Genomic DNA, 25,429 nt, shown 5'->3' with positions numbered 1-25,429 from the left:
AGGGCCTACCCAGGCGCTCAGGCGGCCGCCGCAGGCGCCGGCAAGTGGACTGTTCCAATCAAGACAAGATGAGGACTTCTCTACAGCAAAAAAGAGACCGAGAACAGTTGCGTCGCGTCCTGTGTGGTATTCTGAGGGCAAAGAAAATAATTTGCATCGCATGGAACGCTTTTTCTCTGTAGCACTGTCGCCCTGAGTTTTCCTCTGGATGTCCTTGGTCCCCCCAAAGAACTCCCGTTGGTCTCGCCTGCGCCCCGCCCCTTCTAAACATCGCTCCACACGCCTCTGGCCCGAGCCCCTCACGTGACCCCTGCGCGCTCCCGCGGGGGAGCGAAATCTTGGAGGCGGTGCCGCAACGGGCGGAGGCACGAACGGAACGTAGTGCGCAGCGGCTCTCGCCCAGAAACCAGCGCCGAGGACACGATGTCGGGGGTCTCCCGCCTGCTCCTTTGGGCCGCCACCTGCCTGGCTGCGCTCTGCCTGCAGAATGCGCTCTCTGTAAACCCCAACGTCACCGCGACCCCAACCGGGACAGCAAACACGACTTTGGTGCCCACTAAGATTGTCTTGACGACTGTGACGTCTACCCCGTCGCCAACCATCCCAACACCAGGTGGGAGCCGGCCCTACGGGCTTCCCGCTTCCGCGCGCCCGGCTGAGCCGCACTCTTCCGGGGCGCGCGAGGCCAGGCAGACGCGCGGGTGGTGGCAAGTCCCGCAACATGGCGTCCCGGCCAGCGAGGAGCGCCGGGCGGGAAGGGGAGGGCGAGCCCTTGTGGCGTTCGGGCCGCCGTGGACGACGGGGCTGTGCACGCGGGGGAGCCTTTTAAAAGTGCCCGGTAGCTCAGTCTCGCTGTAGGGTGGCGAGTGGGGACGTGGCTTTCTCCCGCGGCGTCAGTCTTGGGCTTAGTGATGAGGCGAGGCGACGCTCTCCGAAGTTGGCGAGGAGACCTAACTTCCCCCTCCCCGGGGCCAGTGGTTCATCCACCCCGGGCCTCGGCGGAGGGAGACCTTCCCGGAAGTGGCGAAAGGGGGAAAGAGAAACTTAAAGACTGAAGAGCGCTACTGTCTCCGACTTCGGTTAGGGAAGTGAAGTCGCTTGCAGTGTCATGACCGATTTTGCACATGGACATGGGATCTCTCTGAGATTTCAACATGTGGTTAGTGAAAACTTCACGTTGTATGGTATGTACGAGGAAAGAAAAATACCCACGCCCGTACTTAGTATCTCCCAATATTTGAGGCGAAACTGGAAAATGAGTGGTGAAACTAGGAGAAAGATGGAGACAGAGATAAGGGAACGCTCTCGAGGCCTGTGTTCTGAGTTCAGTCGGCCATGGAGTTGGGTTGGAACCCAGCTGTGTCGATTTTCAAAAACTCTATCAAAGAATACAACTTTTGTTAAACTGCAGTAGAGTAGGTTTGGGTAAGATATACAAAGATTTTAAGCCTGAAATTGGAATGTGCTGTGACAACTCGAGAGAAAACAAACGAGGTAATAAAGCAAAAAAATACTAGATGTTTAATTTGTTTTGTATCATTGCTCATTCTAGTTAATAATGGGTAAGAAACTTGACTCCTTAACCGAAGGATTGCTGCAGTGTATTGACTTACGGTGACATTTTTCTCCTGCTGATCGAACTGTTTTCCCTAGTTGGTGTTTTATAAATTTTAAATAGTATGCTCGATAAACTTAAATTTTTTTTTTTTTTTTGGTACAGTGATCAAACTGAGAACCTTCCACTTGTGAGGCAGGCACAGTACCACTGAGCTAAATCCCCTGCCCTAAACTTAATATTTTTAGTTACGTTCAGAAAGATGGTAAAATTTAAATATTTTTCAGGAAGAAAGTAAATTGTAATGTATTAATGGGAATTCCAACCACGCCATGTTTAAGGTAATAGAGCAGAATATTTTTTGTCTTCTGCTTATTTCTCAGTTTCCTCAGAATTGTAGTGTGTGGTTTGTTGCTTTAAAAGAGGCTTGGAAATATACTAAGTTAATTGCCTTTGTGTACTTAAAGTAAAAGCAAAGGAGATAATTTGTATTTTACACAAAGTAAAGCAAAGGAGATAATTTGTATTTTCTGGAAATCATAGTTGAATAAGCCGCGGTCTGAAAAGTACTTAGCAAGTTCAGTTCATTGTAAATAGCATTCACTGTGCTACACCTTCATCTAGTATCAAAGGTTTTAAATGGGTAGCATAAAATCTGAAGACTTTATTTCTATTTTGTGATCCCCCTTCTGCCCCAAGATACTGTACATGCTCTAGTGTTCAATAAATCCTAATAATAAAATTATTGAAGTAAAACACTTCTGCAGAACTTTAGGCAAGGGGAAAGAAAGCATATGAGAATGTTGGAAGCATTTAGCTTTAGAAACATGAACAGAGCTCAATTCTATAGATTATTCATTTGTCTAAACATTAAATTCTAATTAGCCCTATTTGGGTTCTTGTTTATGGACCATGTGGCCCAAACTATTTGCAAACACCTCGCAAGCGTGTTAAATTTACATGTACATTGGGCCGGGGGCTCAGTGGTTTCGCTGCCTGCTGCACAAGCACAAGGACCTGAGTTCAATCCCCGGTACAAAAAAAAAAAAACACCACAAAGTTAAATTTACATGTACATGTATAAATGTGGCCCTTTTAGATGTTTCCAGTTGTGGAGAGCCCTGAATCTCTGGGAAATTAACTCATTTTCAGAATGCAACATCAGAGTTTGAATTTAACCTGTAATAAAAAATTTTTTTATGTTTAAAAAGTCTTGGGTTTCATTTGATGGGCAGTGATTCTTCTGGCTGTAGTCTTGATCATAGCCTTTTCCCCAATGTTTTTATCTTCTAGGGACACTTTAAAATGCCTTAAGAAACCAAATAGCTCTAGGTATCTTTCAAATAGTTGCCCTGTGTGAAAGGATTATTTGATAGGGACCTCCAAGTACTGAACTTGCCTACTAAGTTTTTATGTATGGCTTTATAGTTTATAATTCGTTTCTTAGTAAACCAGTTTATAAAGTTTTATCCTTTCTCTGATTTAACTAATTTTGGTACTGTATATAATGCTTATTGTTCAAAAGAGGTAATTAGAACAAACTCAAATGAGATACCAACTCATAGATCTAATAAATTTTCTCCCCAGAAACCTGTGAAAACCACAAAAGCTGTTTTTCCTGTTCTAATTCAAGTATTGCTAATACTACTTGCTATTGGATAGAATGTAAAGAAGGTAAGAAATTTTGGGCTTGCTGTAATTTTGAGAGTACAGAATTGTTACTTTTTTTAAAAAAACAACTAACGGTTTTCGTGAATATTTGAAAATTCTGTAGAGTAAGATACTGTGCATTACTTTTTTCAAATGTAGTACTTTAAAATGTCAGTGGTTTAACACTGCCCTGTAAATCTCTTGTCTTCCATCCCCCCTTCTTTTAAGATTTCTTAGACTTGGTGATTACCACACAATAAGTTTCCAAAGAAGAGATTTTAGATTTTTGTAAGGTTTAAGATGTGTTAATATGCTGGAATTAGCTGTGAAATAACATATAATTTTCCTTTGAAAACTGAGATGTTTTAACTGTCTTCTGTCCTGCAAGATGAACTACAGTACATAAAGAGACCTTATGAAATTTTTGTTGGATGCTTAGATACAGTGGAGGAATAGGAAAGGAGAGTTGACTCTTGCGGTTTTAAATTTTAAAACATACTGAGGGATAAAGAGCTAGATGGAGGTACGTTGAAGCGTGGATAAGATTATTGTTAGAATTATAAGATTACACCATAAATTTCTGAATGTAAGATGGTCAGATTTTTTTTTCTTAGTAGCAAAAGTCTATTTGGGTTTTTTTTAATTTAAATTTTTGGTACCGGGGATCGAACTCAGGACCTTGTGCTTGCAAGGCAGGCGCTGGAACCACTGAGCTGAATCCCCGGCCCTATTTGGATTTTTTAAAATAAAGAAGAAGTTGTGTGTTAAGTTTCTTTATTCCCCAGTGAAAATTAAAGGTTCTAGAAAGACTCTTGAAAACAAAAGTATTAACTTGGGGTTAAATTTACATTTTGTTTTACTTTTTTAGATCATAAAATGGAACTTAAGGGTGCGTGCTCTCACTTTATATGGTAGTATATAAGAGTTGGCAAATTTTGAAGATTGGGTGTTCTATTTTAAGATTAGTTGGGGAAGTTCGATCCACAGTACCAAAAGAGAAAGAAAGAGATAAATATACAGGAGGTCATAAATATTATTTTTTTAAAAAAAGATTAGTTGGGGAATGCTCTTCCCTTACTCTTTTTTTGAGGGGTGGGTGGTATAGTGGATTGAACTCCAGGCCTGGGCTAGGCACAAACTTGAAATCTTCCTGCCCCAGCCTCCCCTTACTCTTCCTTCTGGGCTGCCTATCCAGGAAGCTGTTTTAGAAGGTATAAAAGACTAGAGCCAGAAAATTTGCAACACATAATCTACTACTGCTAGAGGGCACTTCCTATGTTTACTAATCCTTAAGCCTTTATTAAAAGATCTTGATCACTTCTTACTGATTCCACCTTCTTGTATAGATTTCTGGCTGCCTTTGTTGGTGGTATAATAGTTATAGCATAATTCTTAAGATCTGAATGTTTCATTTAGATTTTAGAAGGATAAAATTTGGAGGGTTCACATGTAGTATCTCCAAGACAATGGGAAAAGGAATACTTGACCAGTATTTGTGGACTTCTAAAGTATTTATGTTGGAGTTTGATTCTGTTTTAGAAGCTGTTCTTGAGCTTAGTAACAAACTGATAATATAAATGAGTGATTGATGTTTGTCTCTTTTTTTCCATAGCAAGTAAGAGCTACTGTTCTGATAATTCAACAGTAAGCGTTAGTAATTGTAGCATGGTGAACAACATTTCCTCGTGTTCTGGTAAGTTTTCATGTTGGCGGCTGGGGAAAATAGCCACAGAATGAGAAAAATCGTTGCCTCAAAGCTGTGTTTCAGTGTTTTCTTTGAAACATTGGTGTAATTCTAATCTTGTTATAAATAGGAATAACATTCATATTGATTGATAAAAGGTTGATATGTTGAAGCTTGGTTTAGTGATTTACTTACACTAAATGTGGAGTGCTGTAAGTGTAGATACTTCCATCTCCTGACTTTCCAGGACTATACTGGCATTTAGACCTGTACTTGTTTTTTTTTTTTTTTTTGGTACCGGGGATTGAACTCAGGACCTTGTGCTTGAGAGGCAGGCGCCAGAACCACTGAGCTAAATCCCCGGCCCCTACCTGTACTTGTATATTGCAGGCCTAGACAACCTTGTTCTAACAAATTCTAGTTATGATATTGGTGATGGTCACATTTTAGTCCCTAGCCTAGTTCATGTTATGGCTAAGTAAACAGCTGTGTTTATCTACTTTTTAAACTTTAATTTGAGGAACTTGATTACTCTTACATTTTGTGCTGCATATCATTAAAGCGTCTAGTTGAAACAGCTGATTTTTCTAATGAGATTATGGATGAGTAAGTCAAACTCTTAATTTGACACATAGATGATAATTGAATAGAGTAAAAGATTTTTGCAGGGTGTCAGTAACCTTCACAGACTACTTTTGACTTTAATTTTCGTGAGGATTTCCCCATCCCAATATGAACTTTGTAACTAGGGATTTTATTAATGTTAGATGAGCTTACCCTATGTAGAGTCCTTATAACCCACATTGGTTTTACATGAACAAACATTTTTAATGAGTATTAGAAAAACTATGGGGTGGTGATTTAGCTTAGTGGTTCTGCTGCCTGCCTTGAAAGCGCAGGGTCCGGAGTTTGATCTCCAGTACTGAAAAAGAAAAACTAGCCAGACCTTGGTTTAATACTGCTTTGGTGATATAACAGTTAGAATTTGTTTTGACTGTAAAGAACATAACCCCCCAAATTAGTTACTTTTAAGCAGTGGATAAATTTACTTCTCCCTCGAATGAAGAAATCTGGGCTAGAGTACAAGTAGAAATCTAGAGCTGTAACTCTACAACCATTACAGATTCAGACCCCCTTTAGGTTTCCACTGTATCATTTCTCAAAAATAGCTTTGACCTTCCTGTCCAAGGTGGATGCTTGTGTTCTAGCTATCACCTTGATTTTTCCTGCTAGTAGGGAAAAATGGAGGCCCACATTTATGGTAAGGATGCTTGTTAGAAGTTACCCATGGCTACTTAGCTGCAAGTGAGGCTAAGAAATACCTGTCTTAGGGGAAGGGAAGTGTCACTGAAATTTGGTGAATCCATTTGTAAAGTAGCAGGGAAACTGGTATTTGGTGAGGCATCTGTCACTCTCTTCTAAAGGTAGTACTTAACATTGTAAGCATTATGAAAGTAGTACTCATGATTGCAGGTTGTGAAATAGTGTTACAGGTATTGATGCTTCAGACTGTTTTGATGTATATTGTTTTGTTTTTCAATAGTGCCGCCTCCTCCTCCAGTACCAACCAATACAACAGGTAATTCAAGACGATTGACTCTTCTTCCTTGATCTTTCAGGATTTTAAAGCTTTTTTTTCATTCAGTACCTAAGAGTGTAATTTTAAAGATTTTTAGAGACTTTGGCCTTGGACCACAGTAATTACTTTACACTTTACAATAATTAAATACACTGTAACACTGACCTGTAACCCCAGTGTTTCACAATCAGTGAATCTCAGCAGATTTGATACAACTTTGTACATTGAATTTATAGACTACTTTTTTTTTGTACCGGGAATTGAACTCAGGACCTTGTGCTTGCCAGGCAGGTGCGGTGCCATAAATCCTTGGCTCTTTATGGATGTGTAAATTTTGGGGAGATAGAGAAGCACAAAGGAAATTATAATTTTTGTCATCCAGGGGTTCAAAGTATTTTTAGTGATCTCTTCTGGTCTTTGTCTAGTCATTGTCCCCCTCCCATATATATATTTCTAGATCTAAATATGCTTTTTTTTTTGGTACTGGGGATTAAATTCAGGACCTTGGGCTTGTGAGGCAGGTGCAGTGCCACTGAGCTAAATCCCCGGCCCTAAATACGCTTTTTATGAAACTAAATGATATGCTTATATACCTTTAGATTATTTTCTTCCTTATTGTAAGATTGTGATACTCTTTACACATTGTTTTCTTGTTTGTACAGTTAGGTAATATTTGTTACTGCTGATAGGATCATTCAAACAATTTGTAGGTCAGAGGACATGACTAAGGCTTAGTAGTGACTGCAGCACCAACACAACAATGCTCAAGTCCTTTAAACCTATTTGCATGTATCTAGCCCTTCCTGTCTGTGTGCTAGAATTAATTTTCCCCCTAACATTTCAAAATTGGTAATAGTGGTTTAAGATCAAAAACTTGATATGTTTAATGTGAAAAGTTCTATAGGTTTTTTGGTTACACTGAATATACCCTTAATACAAACAATAAAAACCTTAAAGGGTTGTATGTTGTATGTTTCAGTCCTGTGATAAGATGTTTATGGCTTAGAGGAATGAGAACTGTTCAGTGAAAAGCAAGATGAAAAAAGTATGAATAGCATTGCTCAAAGCAGATTGGGGGCCGGGGATTTAGCTCAGTGGTTTCGCCACCTGCTGCACAAGCTCAAGGACCGGAGTTCGATCCCCAGTACCAAAACAGATCGGAAAAGCTACAAACATGTGAATATATCCATCAGTATTCTCTTGGTAGTACCAGTCCTAACAGGAGTCTGATCAGATCTTTCAGAAATAGCATTAAGCTCCCTGTTTACTCTAAAAATAAGAATACCTTAGCCTCCTAGGATCCTGGTAACCTTAGAATAAGGGCAGTTTGCCTGTAGGAGAATCCTAGTCTTTGTAGCTCTACTTTGCAATGACATTCTGTGTCTTAAAGGTGTCTCAAAGCCAGCTTTTGGAGTATAATTACTGTTACAGTACAGAACTTCCTATATTAGTGGAATTTGGAAGATGCTTGAAATTTTAATGTTGATTGTTTTAAATCGCTAACAGGATTTAGTCTTGGTGCTCTGAGAGTCAGAAGTCTAAGAATCATGGTGGATGCAGTGGCCTGTAATCCCAGGTTGAAGCAGGAAGATCACAAGTTGAAGCTCGCTGAGTCAATTTAGAGACTTAGTGAGGCCTTGTCTCAAAAACTTAAAAGTGGCGTAGGCATGTAGCTCAGTGAGAAGGCCCTGAATTGTATCCCTGGTACTGCCTTACTTATCTGTGCCAAACAATAGAATGCTGGTACCAAAAAGAGTTTCCATATTCATGAAATTTTTCCTCTTAGGACAAAGGTAAGAAAATATAAAGGTAAAATATAAAGGTAAAATATAAATAATATAAATAATAAATATATAAATAAAATATATATATATAAATAAAAAATATAAATAATATAAAGAAAATATAAAGGTAAGAAAATTGCAAAATGCCTTATATTTCAGTTAAGTACTTTAAACAGAAGTATTTGTTGCCAACTTGTTAAGCCATCAAATCCCATTTTCTGAAACAGTGTAACACCTTACATTTTTTATAAGAATATAAGCTTTGTGTACTTAATCTTTATCTTTCCCCTGATCATCCCTAGCTGCCCACCCTAGTATGCACATCTTTGTAGTGAAGCCCCTCTACTGTGAGGCCCCTCTACTATGAAGCCTGACCTAATTACTTCCTGGAACATGATAAGGAAACTGAGCCAGCACCTCTGTAGCCCCTTGCCTAGAAGGAGGGTTCATAAGTGTTTCAGAAAACTGAACCCTAATTTTAAGGACAGTTTCTTAAACCTTTCTCAAATGGTCCAGCAAACTTTGAAATCATTTAGTAGCTCTTTGGTCATTTGACTCTAAGAAATATAAAAGTATCTATAAATCCTTCCTTTCAAGTACTGGCATGAGAAACCTTACAGATTACACTTGGCGTAATAGACATGAATAGTTTCTGAAGTTCCTTTTAGTAGAGTGCGTCAGTTCCTAAAATTAGTTTACATTTAAACTAATTCTTCTCGCACTTTAAGAAATGTCATCAGTTTTTTGGCTTCTTCAAACTGGTACACTATTGCCCAACTGTAGGCTCTTGCCATCTACATTGAGGTAACTTTATCCCTGGGACAAGCTACTCATTCTTAATATGCTATTCCCATTTATTTGCATAAAATTTATTTGTCTTTGGCTGCTTTTCCTTTGCTCAGTACACAAAGACTGAAATATTTACTGACGGCCCTTACAAGGAAAGTTTACAAACCTTGAAGTGGAGAACACAGGCAAATCTGATACCCACATAAGAAATACTATGTCGTAATTGTTTCTTTTATGACTTAACAGGTTTTGTCTTTTACTCTGTTTGTAAAAGAACTTGCCATTTTTGCCCTTCTCTACTTTTTTGCAAACTATCTGAATGTATACATAGATTTTTTTTTTATAGTCAGATCAAACTGACTGGGGATCAAACTCAGGACCTTGTGCTTGCGAGGCAGGCGCGGCGCCACTGAGCTAAATCCCCAGCCTCTACAGTCAGATCTTAAATGTAATTTTAGGGGTTTTTCTTTTGTTGGGGTTTTTTTTTTTCTTTTTTTTTTGTACCAGGGATCAAACTCAGGACCTTGTGCTTGTGAGGCAGGTGTGCCGCCACTGAGCTGAATCCCTGGCCCTTAAATATAATTTTATAGGTGCTGAATATTTAAAAATACACTTAAAAGCCATTATTCTTGGATGTATAGATACTGTTCTCTGAAATATTGAAAACATGTTAAAGTTGGTAGCATTATTTTTAAAAGGTAATGTTAGAGAACTGGGAAGTTAGAAACTCAAGGCTTTAAATACATTTTGTTTTTTAATTCCAGCTAAAACCACAACTCCGCCTTCCCCTTCTTCTACCACAGTTACCACAACAGGTAATTGAGGCTTTTTAAATTAATAGCATGTAGAGTGTATGTACATTGTTGCCTTTTAGTGATTCTTCATCAGGTTCCAGTTTTATTCATGAATGTGTGTGGACTGAGACTCAGTTTTGAGTTGATACTTAGGGGATCAAGGTGGTAAGCTATTTAAGCAATAATAGTAGCTAGAGATTGAACTAGCACATGCCAGGCAAGCAGAAACAATAGACCACTGAGCTAAATCCCTGGCCCATCCCAGTTGTAATTAATCTTAAAGCTGGTTATTGTTTCATATTCTACTGAGAAAAAATTTAATACTTCTATTAAATACTTTTTATGAAATTGATGTTTCTTTTTTAGTATTTTTCCCTTGAAACATTTTACTCCTTGAAATTCTAATTTTCATGTTGTTTTCCCTTATGACTTGGTAATACTTTTTAATATCCAAAATTAACTGACAGTGCTACTTAAGTTATTTTTCTTGTTGAAATTGTAAGTTAGCATTTCAGGTTGCAGTAAGTACTGGACTTACAAATGAGTTTGTTCCAGGAGAATGCTGCTAAGTCTGATTCATTCATATCTGACAGTGAGTTATACAGTACACCTGTGAAAGTTTATAAATTGAGTGTTTTGTAACTTGAAAAATTGTTATTATTTGTGTAGTATAATTTAAATGTCATTAATTTTTAATACATTGACTCAGCTTAACAAAATCACTGCATATTTTTAAAGTGCTTGATAAATTTCTTGGGCACAATTTTTATCCCAGAAAAATATTTTTCTATCATCTTCATATTTGACGCATTATAGCCTCATTGACCATTTGATATCACTAGATAAGATGAAGAATGATAAATGGTTATTTTCCTTAACTGTGGATGAAATCTAGCTGTAAAGACTTATTTTATAGACATACGCATGGCAAAATAGAATCAAGAGGGTCTTGAAATTGCAATAGAGGATCATGAGACTTATTAAGGATTGTTACTTTTGTCTTACCAGGTGCAGCAAATACCACTTTGACTCCAACCTTAGAACCTGTACGGAAGTCTACCTTTGATGCAGCCAGTTTCATTGGAGGAATTGTCCTTGTCTTGGGTGTACAGGCTGTAATTTTCTTTCTTTATAAATTCTGCAAATCTAAAGAACGAAATTACCATACTCTGTAAATGGACCTATTAAATTAATGATGACTGGCAATTCATTTGTGTAACTCACTGAAGCCAAAATAGTCTTTCAAGAAGTCCCACGTGGAAGACGCTATTCCAGGATCTTTAAATTTACAAAGGATGCATAGGATATTTTGGAGCATTGTTCCTGAAGAAAAATCAGTTAAACCGTTTTGCTAAAAGGATTATTTAAATATTCTGCATGAATCCTTGGAGCTGTCTTCTTTTATTTTAAATGGCTGCTGCTGTGGGAATATGTTTCTTTTCTTGACATGCCAAATATAACTTTCTGTAAGTAATGGAAAATGTTATCCTGTGCAGACAAAACCTCTTGACTCTTAGCAGATTAAATTTAGTCATCTTAAAGTCTGAAAGCTGCATTATTTTCATCCTAACTCTCCAAGATGTTACTCGGTGGCCAGAATTGAGAAGTGTGCCAAACAAGCATCAGTTGGGTGGATTTTTGGCTAGCATTTCAAAAGTGGAATTAATCTATTAGTACTAAACTGTATCCTTATAAAATTTTTTGCTCAATAAGTTGTTTTTTTCTACATTAGAAATAAGTTGCTACATAGGGAATTACATTCCAGACTTAAATGAATGGAAAGGATACAAATCATTAATGTATAATGAGTTCTTGTTCATACTTGTAAAGCACCTTATGTCGTTGAGAATATAAAGAACAGTGCCTTAAAAGACAGACTGAAAGGTAGGCTGTAACTTAAAATGTTTGTGATTTGTTCTTTTACGTTAAGGAAGGTAAAGGTTCAGAGGATATACTGTTGAAGTAAGCAATAGTAAACCTGCTTCTAGATATACTGTTAATATTTAATTAAAAACAATTTTGTTTCATAGCTGAGAAAGTTAAGCTGAAGAATATTATACAAAGGTGAAAGCCTTCATATTTTGAACCTTCCAACATTTTTCTTAGGGCTATTGAAAAAAGAGAGAAAGCTGATTAGGTAACTTTTTTTTTGTACTTAAAAAAGATATCCTAATACTATTATACTTTGAAAAGATTTCTCCCAAGCTTTCCTGGAAAATAACTTTTATGAGGGTCTAACAAAATAAGTTTTAGAATCATTTATTAGATCTTTAAATGAGACATCATCTTCAGTTTCCAGAGCAAATGTGACCAGTGTAATTTCACAAAACCTATGGGTTTAAAACCAGGCATGGTGGGGCACGCCTGGCTTTGGGAGGAGAGGCAAGGAGGATCTTGTGTTTGGGGCCAGCCTGAACTACAGAGTAAGGCCCTTTCTCAAAAAAAAAAAAAAAAAAATCTCTGGGTTTTTGATCAGGTTAGATTTTTAATGATTACCCTGGATAGATTGTGCTTTGTCATTTTTTTTTGACTTTCTCCTTGATTTCAGTATCTATAGAACAATAAGCATTGTTTCTGTCATTTATCAAGCACTAATTTTCTTAGTTTTAGGAGTTCCTTCTTTGCCTTTGATACATTGGATTAGTTCAGAGGCCTTAATTAGTTTAAAACAGGCTTTTGTTTTCTAAGTCTTTTTTTTTCTCTTTAGCCTATAGTAGCTGAGTTTAGCACTTGGTTTTCAGCATTTTATAGTAGAAAATGATTGCTTTGGTTCATTTCATAAACTGAAACTCCTTATATTTAGGTGATTATATTAAAGGTTCTCAAAATGAAGAGTTACTGTTTCTTTGTCATTGCTGATACAGTTAAACAGCTAAAGTTTGTTTTACTTGCACATTTGTACATACACCTAATGTTTTCAAGTGCCTTAATTGTTTAAATCTCTGGCTTCAAAGATTTTTGGAAAAGGCTAGGCTTACCTCACAATTTTGTGTTTCCATTAGTAATATTTTAGGTATGTCACAAAATTTATTATGGTGCCATGGCTGGTAGTATTTGGTGAGTGCTGTAAGATTCATTTGAAAATACACAGAATTTCCATCCTCACAAGGTGGCAAAAATGAGCTGCAGTGGTATAATTGTCACTTACCTGGATAGGAATTGGTTGCCACACGTTATTGTCAACACATGTAGGAAATTTTGTGGAAATAAATGGAAGCTTCTGTAATTTTGAGCACTTCTCTAACAACAAAACCATATGAAGTTAGATTTTGCAAGTCTAATGCGCTCTTGCAACAGAATTCACACCCTCTTTTCTTTTTGTCCCTTCCTTTTAGCAATGTATCTTGAGCCATTAATGATTTTTGGGTTTTAATCCAGAAGGTATATTAGAAACCTTTTCAGATTTTTCATCTGATTTGTTCATGCTGATATTGTCAGATACCTTATTTTACCTTACAGATTCTTAATGCACAGGCAGATACTGCTGTATTTAGAAGTTTCTATTTCAGTTCGTTAAAAACTTCAAAACCGATCTGTATCATGTACCAAAATGATTTAAAATAAATCTACATGTTTATTGAATTAGCCTATTCTTTATTGACTGGTGTGTTGTAGTATTTTAATTATGAATTTTAACCCTATTGGATTTGCTTCACTAGTCTTATTTGGGGGTGGAGTGTCTACTATCGTTACTGCTCTTCTAAGCCAACATATGGTAACTAAGGTGTGAATTAATCAGTGGGGAACAGAGCCCAAGATTGACAGTTGGAAGGAGGATGGGAGTGACATGTAAGTTGATGCCACAAATGAATAGAAGTCAAGCTGAAGTTGAGCAAGAATTTATAAGAATACTGTTCTGTTTTTATATTTCTGAAATCTTAATTGTGGCTTCCTGCCTTTTTAGTTCAAAGTACATGTGAAATAAAACTGGGCTTCTGTTTAGAGTACTTGTTACCCGTATCTACTACCACATGCTACCACATGAAATCTGGTTCTATTGGGCCAGGTTGTGGGCAAAATTACATTGTATATTTAACTATTCCCCTGCAATGGTGAACTTAATGATTTGCCTTAGAAATTATCTACTTTCGGTTTCATATTAGCCTTATATATGGTTGTTTGCTAAATATTATATAAAACTGTACCAAGTTACCTAAAACATTGTAGAGAGTTACTATGATAAGAATAAGGTGCAAAATTGGTTTTCTAGATGAGACGTCCTATATGTTTACCTGTATACTGTCCTTTAACCATTACCTGTGCATTACTTAACATGCTTATTGCTACTAGTATTTTCCTTTCCGGAGGACTTCCATTTTCACTTTAACAGTTTTAGAAAGGTCTACTGTTTTGTTACTTTTTGGTACAGCTATTGAATTCTTTGGGTGTGTGTGTACACTTTCCCCCCCTAATTTGTGTTTTGTTTAAAATGCAAAAACAGTTATGTTTCTTACAGACATTAGTTTACACTTTGATTTAGAAAGATTTTCATTGACTGTAGAATTCTAGGTTGACTTTCAGTGCCTGAAAAATGTTGATCCATTGTCTTCTTGCTCCTCTTGTGTTCTATGACATATCTGCTGTGGACATATCTACTAGACATGTCTAGTTGTCTCTGCTGTTTTATTGATTACTGGTGTTAAACTGATCATGATGTACTATGGTATTTCCTCATTTTTTGTGCTTGGATCTGTCCTTTTCATCACATTTGGAAAATTTCCACCCAGTCTTCAATTTGAATAGTGTGTATGGGGGGGGTAACTCCCCTGTGCCCTGTTGAGTGGTACAGTTAGACAGCTTACAGAAATTTATCCACTGTCCTTCAATGAATGCATTGGGTTTTTTTGGGTTTTTTTCACAAAATCTTCAGTTTGTTTTAGATCAGTTCTATTATCTGTCAGTCTCTGTTTTTCATTTCAGATGTCATTTATGTTCATTTGGGGGTCTTACATCTTTTATGTCTACATACAGAATCATTTTGTAGCTTAGAAAAGTAAGAATTTTTAATGTCCATATCTGCTAATAATAACATCTGGGTAAGTTTCTGTTGGTTGATTTATTTCTGCCCAGGATGGGTCATATTTTCCTTCTTTGTATGCTTGGTAATTTCTTACTGGATACAAGATGTAAATTGTTTTGGTGGGTGCTGGATTTTTTTGTATTGCTGTAAATACTTTTTTTTTTTTTTAATTTTGCTACCGGGGATCGAACACAGGACCTTGAGCTTGCGAGGCAGGCAGTGGCACCACTGAGCTAAATCCAGCCCTGCTGTAAATACCCTTGAATATGTTCTGAGACATAGTTACTGGAAGACAGTTTGATCCTTTTTGGGCCTTTGCAGCTTAGTGAGGTAAGGATAGCATTTGTTCTAGGGCTGAAGTAAGACCTTCCTGGATGCAGTGCCCTTTAAATTATAAACTATCTTGAGTGGACTTGTAGAGCAGACTAATCCTAACCTTGTGTGAGCCCCAGGTACTGCTTCCTCTAAACCTTTTCCTCAGATAGTTTCCTCATGCATGGCCCTTTGCTTGAGGGCTTCCCGCATATTTCTGGAGTTGTTTCTGCATCTCTGGTCCTCTACCACAGGAACTCTAGCTACCTTGATCTCCCTTGATTTTCAGCTCCTCCTTAACTAAAGAATTCCATTTAGCTCTGTCTGGGTTTCTACTCCCTCCACCAAGACCTGAAAATTCTAGGCAGGGAGCTGGGGCAATGTTTCTTGTCTTTCAGAGATCACTGTTCTTTCTTTGCCTAATACCCATGTATTGAAAAACCACTCTATACATTTTGTCCTTTTTATTTGCTTCAGATTTATTTTATTTATTTATTTATTTATTTATTTTTGGTACCAGGGATTTAACTCTGGACCTTGTGATTTTGAGACAGGCGGCAGAACCACCAGCTAAATCCTCAGCATGCTTCAGAATAAATCTAGTCTCTTCATCTTTGCCAGAAGACAAAAGTTCAAGACAGGAATTTTAATGTCTCAATTTTCAGTTTCAAGCAATACATCAATACATTTGTTAACCTTCATTTTTAAAAATGTTATAGATAAGGTGTACATCTGCTTTAAACATCTCTAGTCCCTTTGTCCTCTTCTACTTTTTGAAAGTAATTCCTGAAACTGGCTTGATACTCATGCCTCTTGTAACTATATATACATAGCTATATATCTTTATAAAATAAGTGAGAGGGATTTTTTTACACAAGAATATCCTGCAGGATTCTTTTTCCCCCAGTAAGATATTCAGCGGTCTGTTGCCACAACAGGTGCACATTTTTTCCTTGGCTTTTCATTCTTTGAAAAAATTTCATTTTTAACAAAATTTTATATATTAATGACTCATGTTTCAATAGATGTATATGTTCTATAATGTTTAAATCAGTGAACAGTCTACTTAAACATTTATGGTAAGAACACTGAATTCTAGCTTTTTTAAATAGTATATACAGTGGTACCTTGGTTCACGAATTTAATTTGTTCTGTGAGTTTGGAAAAGATGGCCACATTTGTGTTTGTGTGGGAAAGATGGCTATGGTCATGTTTGTCACCTGATGCAGTTTGCAAACAAAATTTTAGGGCCAAGGATGTGGCTCAGTGGTGCCACACCTGCCTGGCAAGCGCAAGGTCCTGAATTCAATCTCCAGTACTGGAAAAAAAGATTTAAAAAATTTTTGCCAAACCTTTCTGTTTGTGAACTTAGTTTGCAAACAGTGTTCGTAAAGTAAGGTTCCACTGTAGTTGCTATTCAGTCACCCTACTGTGCAACATAGCACCAGAACTTTATCTGCAACACAGTACTCATCAGCCCTTGTTTTGGCCCCCTTTCATTCCTCTGCTAACCACCATTCCACTTGCAACTTCTGAGAGATCAACTTTTAGATTCCACATGAGTGAGATCATGCATACAGTACTTATCTTTCTGTCCCTGACTTCATGTAACAGTGATTTCCAAAGTGTGTTGCAAATGGCAAGATATTCTTTATATCTGAATAGTATTCCATTATAGATCTGTACCATATTTTCTTTGTTCATTCATTACTGAAAACTCAGGTTGTTTCCATTTGGCTGTTGTGAATTCTATTCACTCCTTTTCTCCTAGGAGACATTTCCAAGTTAGTGTATGTGACCATACACTGTGTTTGCATATTGCTTTAAAAGCTTGGTCCCCACTCATGTTACTTACTACTGGGAGGTGGTGGGGCTATTAAGAGGTGGGCCTAATTGTGACCTCCAGTCATTGGAGGCTTGTCCTTGAAGAGGATATTGGGACCCCCAGCCCCTCCTCATCCTCTTCTGGCTGCCATGGTTGTGGGCAGCTTTCCTGCCGAGCACTTCCGCCATGGTGTATTGGCTCACCATGGGCCCAAAGGCAATGACGCCAACTGGCCATGGACTTAGATGTTTGAAACTGAGCCAGAATAAACCTTTGCTCCTTTAACTTGATTATCTCAGGCATTTTGTTGGAGTAATGCGATGCTGACAAACAGAAAATTGGTACTGAGAAATGGGATTGTTGCTATGACTACCTGAGATGATGTGCATGAGCCTTTGGATTTGGTATGCAGGAGGAGTTTGGAAAAGTTTGGAGAAGCAGATTAGAGAAAATCTAGGGTGCTATCAGTGGAGCTAAGTGGGCAATTCTGGTGAAGCCAAAGACCATGGTGCTAACAAAATGAAGACAGTAAATGTTATTTTCATGAGGTTTCAGATCAAAATAAGTATAGGGAACTGAACTGAAGGCCAGCATTTTTATTCTGTGGCAAAGAAATTTGACTACATTTTGCCATGTCCTGAGGGTTTGGGGGGCAGACCTTAAAGGTGATGGACTAGTTTCTCTGGCAGAGAAAATGTCAAGGCAGCACGACATTCAGGCAGTAAGATGAGTATTATTGGCTGCTTTTAGCTCCATTTACCGTGAGAAGCAAGAACAGAGGAAAAAATTGGAAAACTTGCAGTTTGGGAAGAGGAGGAGCACATGTAAAGGTGTTGCCATTGAGGGTGCATTTACTAAAGTGGTTATGGCCATTAAAAAGCCATCTAGGGCTGGGGATTTAGCTCAGTGGTTCTGTCGCCTGCTTCAAAAGTGCAGGGTCCCATGTTCGATACCTAGTACCAAAAAAAAGCCATCTAAAGGCAGGTGTGGCACACACCTGTGATCCAAACACTTGGGGGGTTGAAGCAGGAGAATTGCTGTGAGTTCGAGGCCAGTCTGGGCTACATAATGAGTTCAAGACCAGCCTCAACTACACTGCAAGACCCTGTCTCGAAAAAACAAAAACACAAAACTACTTTGCATTGGGATATGTGTTAGTTTCTTTTCTGGTTGCTGAGTCAAAATACTCAACACCCAGAGCTAAAGGGGGAAAGGTTTATTTAGCCCACAGGTGTAGAGGTTTCAGTTCATAGTTGTCTGGCTCCAAGGCAGAGGGGCACATGACTGAGGGGCAACAGGTCATGGCCACAGAACATAGCAGAGGCAACAAGAGACCTTAACAGAGCCCCTTTTATCTTAGACCAGTTGGGGTAGGTAGCACTCACACCCTTAATCCTAGTGTCGTGGGCCCTAGCCCCACCATGAGTCAGTCACACAACCTAGATTCAGCCACCTCTGAGAAAGCAGGAGGCTTTGTGGGGACATCTAAACACAAGCCATAATATTCAGCCCCAGGCCCCCCAAAGACTCATGCTTATCCTTTTATGCAAAAAAGCGCATTTAGTCCATTTCCAAGAGTTGCCAGTCTGTATGCCAAAGTTAGCAGTTTCAGCATTGCTGAAAAGTCCAAGTCCAAAGTCTCTTCTGAGATTTAAGGCAAACTCTTAGCTGCAAGCCCCTGTGCAAATGAAAGAAAGTTAAATACTTTTAACATTCAATAGATGGACATTTCCATTCCAAAAGTTACAAATAGGGATGCAAAGGAATGGGACCAAAGCAAGTCCAAAATCCAGCAGGGCAAACATTAAATCCCACAGTTCTACTTCCAGCATCCCCAGCAATCTGTGGTAAGTTGTAAACTCCAAAGGGCTTGAGTGGCTTGGCCCCTACTGCACTGCAGACAGTTGTTGCTTCCAAGGCTTCTCTCTTGGGCTAGTTCTGCTCCCTCCGTTTTCCTCAGAGGATCCACGTTCCTGGCTTCTCCAAACTCCTAGGGTCTCCACTGCACCTTTGGCTTCACACTCACATCTTCACCCACTGCCCACTCGGGCACACTGCCTGCCCTCCCAGGCCTTCTTTTGAAATCTGGGTAGAAGCTTTTCTGACCTCACAGCTCTTTCATTTTGCATGTGCCTAAAACCAGCACCACGTGGTTGATACCCGGGTTTGCTGCCAGCTAGAGCAGTAGTAACCAGGGTTTCTTCTCTCTTGGCTGTAGGGGTTGAGTGCCTGGATCACTGAGCACTCTCAACCCAATCCCAAGGGACAAATTATCTAGGCTACTGCCATTCTGGAACATGGTGTTCTGGTGCTTTCCTCTCAAAGCAAAGTCACTTTTGCCATTTTGAGGCTGCAAAGGGTTGAGTCCTGCTGCTTGTTGTGATGCCCTCAGGCCATCTTTTCTATTCTCCTGTTCCTTCTCAGCAATCAAGATCTCCCCTGTTCTGTCTTTGCAGTCCACAGCTTCACTGGCGCTTCCTTTCTGGTCAAATTTAAAATGTTTTAAATCATTCTGCTGGGTGCTTTGCTTTTTTTTTTTTTTTTTTTAAATTTAAAGAAAAAATTACGGAAGATCAGAAAAACAATTCCTAAAAGATTGACTTTTCCAGAAAACTGTAGCTACACAATGCATTGCATCTATCATGTTAAAATGTGCATTAGACAAATACAAAAACCATGAAACAATTCACCTTTCTTCAGCAATTTGAGCAAAGAGAAAATGCCTAAGGAAAGACATGGATGACTTGCAAAGGATGGGCTCTTTAGGCGCCATTTAAAAAAAAGCATAAATGGATGAGTGTGTTCAGTTATATACACTGAATTGGACCTTTGGCACTAGGAATCAGAGCATTTTGTCATCTAACAGTAACACGTATTATAAAAGTGTGTAGTGTCAAAGGAATACAACCACCAGCATTCAAAAGCAGCTTTGTCAGCTAGGCAATAAAACACTACACCATGTCTTTGTTGTCCATCATTGAATGCACTGGTAGCAACTTTGAAATGAAAAAAGCTGCAACCCCTTTTATTTTCTCTGTTTAAAATCAAAACAAACAACTCTGTTGTACACTAATATCTTCAAAGTACATCATTTGTACAAGAGAAGGACTAGGAACAAAAATGTGTTGACAGAGATCCAAACATGGGTGAGAGCGCCTCACACTGTTTTCGGGTGGCACTCAGAAGGGGCCACTTCATAATCACTGACACTAAACAAAGTTGCTGAATTCTTCACCAGATGCTTAAGGAAATCATGAAGATACCCAGTAATAAAGCAAGGCTCTTCTCGTCCAGAGATGTGTAGGCCCACATCGTTCCAATTTACTTGATCTTAGCCAAAAGGCCAAGAAGTGATATATCACTCCAATTCATACAAATAATCTCAGTAGATGTGGGGCTCCGTACACCTGGGACGTAGGTGTATCAGGGTGACCAGCAAGGATCTCAGTGCACTGTGGTCTCTCAGATTTGTAGAGGGGCTGAGTGCCCAGCATCACACTGAAGAATTCTTTTATCCCTGCTACAACCCCATTAACAGCATACTCCTTTTTATCCATGTTTTCCCAAGATTTCTTATAATTTGCATAGTCCTCTAGAATGGAATCCACATTCTTGGCAGGAAGGTAAAAGAGCTGCTTCTGTCTGGTAATTAAGTCCCAGTCATCAACAAGCCATGGTTTTAGCTCTTCAGGGATCTTTACTTTAACTTCAACTCTGTTCATAAATGTTTCTTCATTTTCAACAGTAGGATCTACCCAGGCCCTCTTCTTCTGAGGAGGCTGCAGTGTCTCACTGGTACCGCCACCATCTCCATTACCAGGGGTTTTTTGTTTGTTCTTTTTTGTTTTCGCTTCAACATTTTTCTGTTGCAGACCAGATGTCTTCTTTCCTGGAGCAGCCCCTCTCATCTTCCCCTCTGCATATTGCTCCTGATTGGCTTTTTGAAGTTCTCGCTGTTTCTGAAGATTGGAGTCCACATATTTGAGTACTCTGCTTTCTGGAACCCATTCATCGCAATTTTTTTTTTTTTTTTGGTACTGAGGATCGAACTCGGGTCCTTGGACTTGTGCAGCAGGCGGCAATACCACTGAGCTAAATCCCCGGCCCCAGCGTCCCAATTTTTATTCCAATCACTGTAATGTATAAAGTATTTTACTTGTTTGTCCTTTATGGCAACCTTTACACACTTTGCTTCATAAAGAAGAGGCCCATGAAAGCACAGTACTCGTTCACCCTCCTGGAACTTGGGCTTCGGGTCCTGCATAGGTGCCGTTTGTAAGTGATTTGCCGCCTCCTTCTCCCACCCACCCCACCCCCCCCCGACTACCGCCCCTACTCTCTACCCCACCTGAGCTAGCATCAGATGCGCCATCAGGCACAGCCACTCTACTCTTCGCTATTAATTCTCAACATAGATCTGGCTGAAAGCCCCCAACAGCAGCCATGGCACAGCCTTAACAGACTGCCTTGAAATTTCTTCTGTGAGATTAATTGGTCCACAGCCCTTAATCTCAGTCTCAGGTAAGGTCTCTGGACCTGAGCAAAATGCAGACAAACTTTCTGCCAAGGTATAACACACATTGTCTGGAGTGCAGCAGCCAATGCAGTTTTTCCCAGCAGAAACCTCCCAAGCCTGGTCTTTATTGGCTTTCTGGTCTTCTGAGCTCTGACCAGAATCTCCCATACAGAACAGCCTAAGGCGTTCCAGCTCTACTTCTTTAGTCCGCATCTCCAAACCTTTCCAAACTTCCCACAAGCTAGCTCCAAAAACTCCTAAACCACACGGTCAGGTACAGTCACAGCAATGGGACATTAGGAATAGAGGGTATCTCAGAAATCAGCAAGGCTCTGTCGCAGGCTCATAGATATAAAATTATAAACTTGATCCAAAAACTTAACATTTGAAAAGAGAACCTCAGGGCACCCTGCTGGCACAGGGCTAATTAGAGAATTATTTCCCTGGAAATTGTTCCTTTGTGTTTGGCCATCAAGGCACTCAGACTATTATATTACATCTGTGGCTTCATCAGTCTCCAGTAGAGCTCATGCTGGCATCAAACCTTGGTATTGTTCATGTGAGGCTGGTTTTGTAGCCATGCAGAATGCAAGAGTTATGGGGTTCTACTGAGACTTCAAAGGAAACCTGGGAAGCCAGGCAGTGTGTGGCAGGTTTAGAGTTCCTGCAAGTAGCCCCTAACAGGGAAGTGCATAATGAAGCTGTGTAAATGAAGGCAAAGGCTTCAGTGGAAATCCAAGGAAGTTAGAGATCCCAGGATCATGGAAGGTCTGTCAAGGGAGGCTACAGGCAGCAGATCAGAGCTAGCCCAAGATGGCTATATGGGCTGTAGCCAGCAAGGCCATAGGGACAGCGTTCCTCAAGCCCTTATGAGCCCACATTCTGTCACTGGATCCAGGCATGGAGGTTTGGGATTTAATGTTTGCTCTGTTGGGTTTTGATCTAGCTTATGTTCAATCCTTTCTTTCTATCCCCACTATTCTTCAGTTTGGAATGGGAATATTTGCCCTATGCCTGCCCCAAGAAGTATATTAGAAGTGTATAATTGTATATTAGGAATATTTAATTGTATATTACATACAGTATATTAGGAGTATTTATATTAGAAGTATATATAGAAGTATGTAATTTTCAGATCAAATTTTATTTTTTTGTGGTACCAGGGATCGAACTCAGAACCTTGCACTTTCGAGGAAAGGTGGCAGTACCACTGAGCTAAATCCCTGGGTCTAGAAGTATGTAATTTTCTTTTGGAGTCCCCCCCACCCCCGGTACCAGGGATTGAACTCTGGACCTTGCGCTTGTGAGGCAGGCAGCAGAACCACTGAGCTAAATCCCCGGCACTTTTTTTGAGGTTTATTTATTTATTTTAATTTTAATTTTTTTTCTTTTTTTTTTTCCTTTTTGAATTTTGTAGGGTCTTACAACTGAGTTTGCCCTGAGGCTTGGAGGAAACTTTGTTTTTTTGTTTTTTGGTACTTTTGTTTTGTTTTGTTTTGGTACTGGGGATCAAACTCAGGTCCTTGCGCTTGTGCAGCAGGCGGCGAAACCACTGAGCTAAATCCCTGGCCCCTGTTTTTTTGTTTTTAAATTAAATTTTATTTTATTTTATCCCATTCCCCCCTCAAACCCCCTCCCCTCCCTATGTACAAAAGCTTTGTTTCCATTTTTTCCTTCTATTTTCACTTTTTTTTGTTTTGTATTTTTTGTTTTTTGAGGCAGGGTTTTCCTTTGTAGTTCAGGCCAGTCCTGAACTCACTGTGTAGCCCAGGCTGGCTTCAAACTTGCTGTGATCCTCCTGCCTCAGCCTCCCAAGTGCTGGGATTACAGGCATGTGCCACCACACCCAGCAATTTTCAGTTTTTTTCTTGTCCTTTTCTTTCTGCCCCTCACTTGGAGGAGATTTTGAATTTGACTTTTGAACAATGCTGGAGTGGTTAAGACTTAGAGATGGACTGTATTACAATTAAGATTTTAAATATTCCCCAAAGCCCATATGCCATAGTCTTGGTTGACAGTTTGTGGTACTGTTGTGTATTAGTTTTCTTGTTGCTGGACACAATACCTGATACAGTTTAAAGGATGAAAGATTTAGTTTAGTTCATGATTTCAGGAGATTCAGTACATGGTCAGCAAGCTCGAAGGCAGAAACATTGGGGTGGAAGGGTGTGGCAAAGCAAAGCTGCTTTGTTCATGGTGGCAAGGGTTCAGAGCAGGGGAACAGCACCAAAGTAGAACGGGCTAGGAACCATAAATAACACCCAAGGTCATGCCTCTGTGACCCACCCCAACACATCGTGGAGCATGGTTTACTAATCTAGGCATTTCTTAATCCAATAAAATTGACAAATCAGGATTAACAATCACAGTTCATCTCTTGTCAATTTCTTACCCAAACATATCTTCTTACACGTATTTAATCTCCAAATACAATAGCAAGTTTATATAATTCTACCTAACATGATACAACTATCCCATGCACAACCAGAAACATGATAATCACTTCCTCAGAGTCTCAATAGTTCCAGCATTTGTGAAAAGTCCATTTCTTCTGAGACTCAGGTGAATGCTTAGTTGTGAACCTCTGGAAAAATAATGTAACAATCTTAAGGTACAATGGCACAGGGTAAATATTTCCATTCCAAAAGAGAGAATGAGATAGAAAAGAATTGGACCAAAGCAAGACCAAAACCCAGCAAGGCAAACATTAAATCCTATAATTCCATGTCTGACATTTGGGGCACATGGTGAGATGTGAGGTCTACAGTGGCCCCACCCCTATAGCCTTGCTGATTGCAGCTCCTAATAGACTCTCTCTTGGGCTAGCTCTGCTCTTGGACTGCAGCTTTTCTTGGAGACATTCTATGTGCATGGCATCTCTAACCTCCAGGGGTCTTCACTGCACCATTGCCTTCATTTCCACAGCTTCACACACTGCCCCCCTTAGGGGCTCCTTGCCTGGCCCGCAAGGTCTTCTTTTGAAATCTGGATGAAAGCTCCCTGACCTCACTACTCTTGAATTTTGTGTGCCAGTAAAATCGGCATCAGGTGAATGATGCCTAAGTCTGCTGTCAGTGGAAGCCCTAGACAGGCCCCTGAGTGCCTGCATTACTGAACAGGATGAAAATGAATCTTTTCAAACATAGGTCCTAGGAACTCTCTTCTAAAGAAACTTGAGACTTTTGTACCCTTGAGTCTGCAATGGGTGGGGTATTGATGATTCCTGAGATGCCATCAAAATGTATTTCTGCTCTGTACAAAGTATTTGGTTTCTTTTTAATGGTGCTAATCTTTTTGGCAGCCATACTTCCTTTGGCCCCAACTTTACTCATGGTTCCTCCTGGGCCAAAACTTAAGTTTTCCAAATTTTTCTGCTCTGCCTTTTGCCCCTGATTCTCTATAAATGTGGCTAAAAGCAGCCAGGAATAACCACACCACAGCATGAATGTTGGGCTATTTTGAGATTTTCTCTGCCAGATTAATCCACCATCCTCAGTTTCAGTCTCCTGCAAAGTCTCAGGACATGGGCAACATGCAGACAAATTTTCTGCCAGAATGTAACACACATGCCCTCTAGTCCAACTACCAATGGAACCCTTCTTCCCAACTAAAACTCCTGAGCCCAGCCTTTGCTGTCCACATTCCTATCAGCATCTTGGTCTTCTGAGCTTTGACCAGAATCACCCATCAAGTTCTTTTTTTTTTTTTGTATCGGGGATTGAACCCAGGACCTCACACTTGCCAGGGAGGCTCTGTGCTGCTGAGCTACATCCCTGGCACCCATCAAGTTCTGTTTACAGTATTCTATGGCTTTCTAGTCTACTTTTTTAAAGTCCTCTCATAAATCAGCTCCAAAGGCTACTAAACCATGTTGTCAGCTACAGTGACAATGACAGTAATGACCCCCCTCCTGGTACCAAT

At 39.4% G+C, this 25,429-nt stretch overlaps 1 protein-coding gene and 1 pseudogene across 3 annotated transcripts; one reads left to right on the top strand and one right to left on the bottom strand.

Annotated features, from left to right (window-relative positions):
* On the top strand, window positions 1-13,417 carry Cd164 (CD164 molecule). 2 transcript variants are annotated; one of them, XM_004873964.4, is made up of 6 exons: window positions 1-613; window positions 3,143-3,229; window positions 4,818-4,898; window positions 6,433-6,468; window positions 9,806-9,856; window positions 10,844-13,417. In XM_004873964.4, exons 1-6 carry the CDS (start codon window positions 424-426, stop codon window positions 11,008-11,010), a joined length of 612 nt encoding a protein of 203 aa, XP_004874021.1. In that variant the 5' UTR covers window positions 1-423; the 3' UTR covers window positions 11,011-13,417. The 2 variants fall into 2 exon arrangements, with proteins under 2 accessions (XP_004874021.1, XP_021107195.1); XM_021251536.2 differs by lacking the exon at window positions 1-613 and adding an exon at window positions 670-1,184.
* Window positions 13,062-21,272, bottom strand: LOC101714194 (mortality factor 4-like protein 1; annotated as a pseudogene). Its single transcript, XR_015450314.1, has 2 exons — window positions 20,367-21,272; window positions 13,062-20,322 (listed from the first exon to the last, which is right to left on the bottom strand). The product of XR_015450314.1 is annotated as a mortality factor 4-like protein 1 (transcript).
* Window positions 21,273-25,429: the final 4,157 nt, after the last annotated feature.

Source organism: Heterocephalus glaber, unplaced genomic scaffold (genome assembly GCF_053883595.1).
Source record: "Heterocephalus glaber isolate CG9 unplaced genomic scaffold, H.glaber_assembly_v1.0 deba00000942, whole genome shotgun sequence".
Lineage (NCBI taxonomy): Eukaryota > Metazoa > Chordata > Mammalia > Rodentia > Bathyergidae > Heterocephalus > Heterocephalus glaber.
This window is presented reverse-complemented; position numbering and strand designations above follow the sequence as displayed.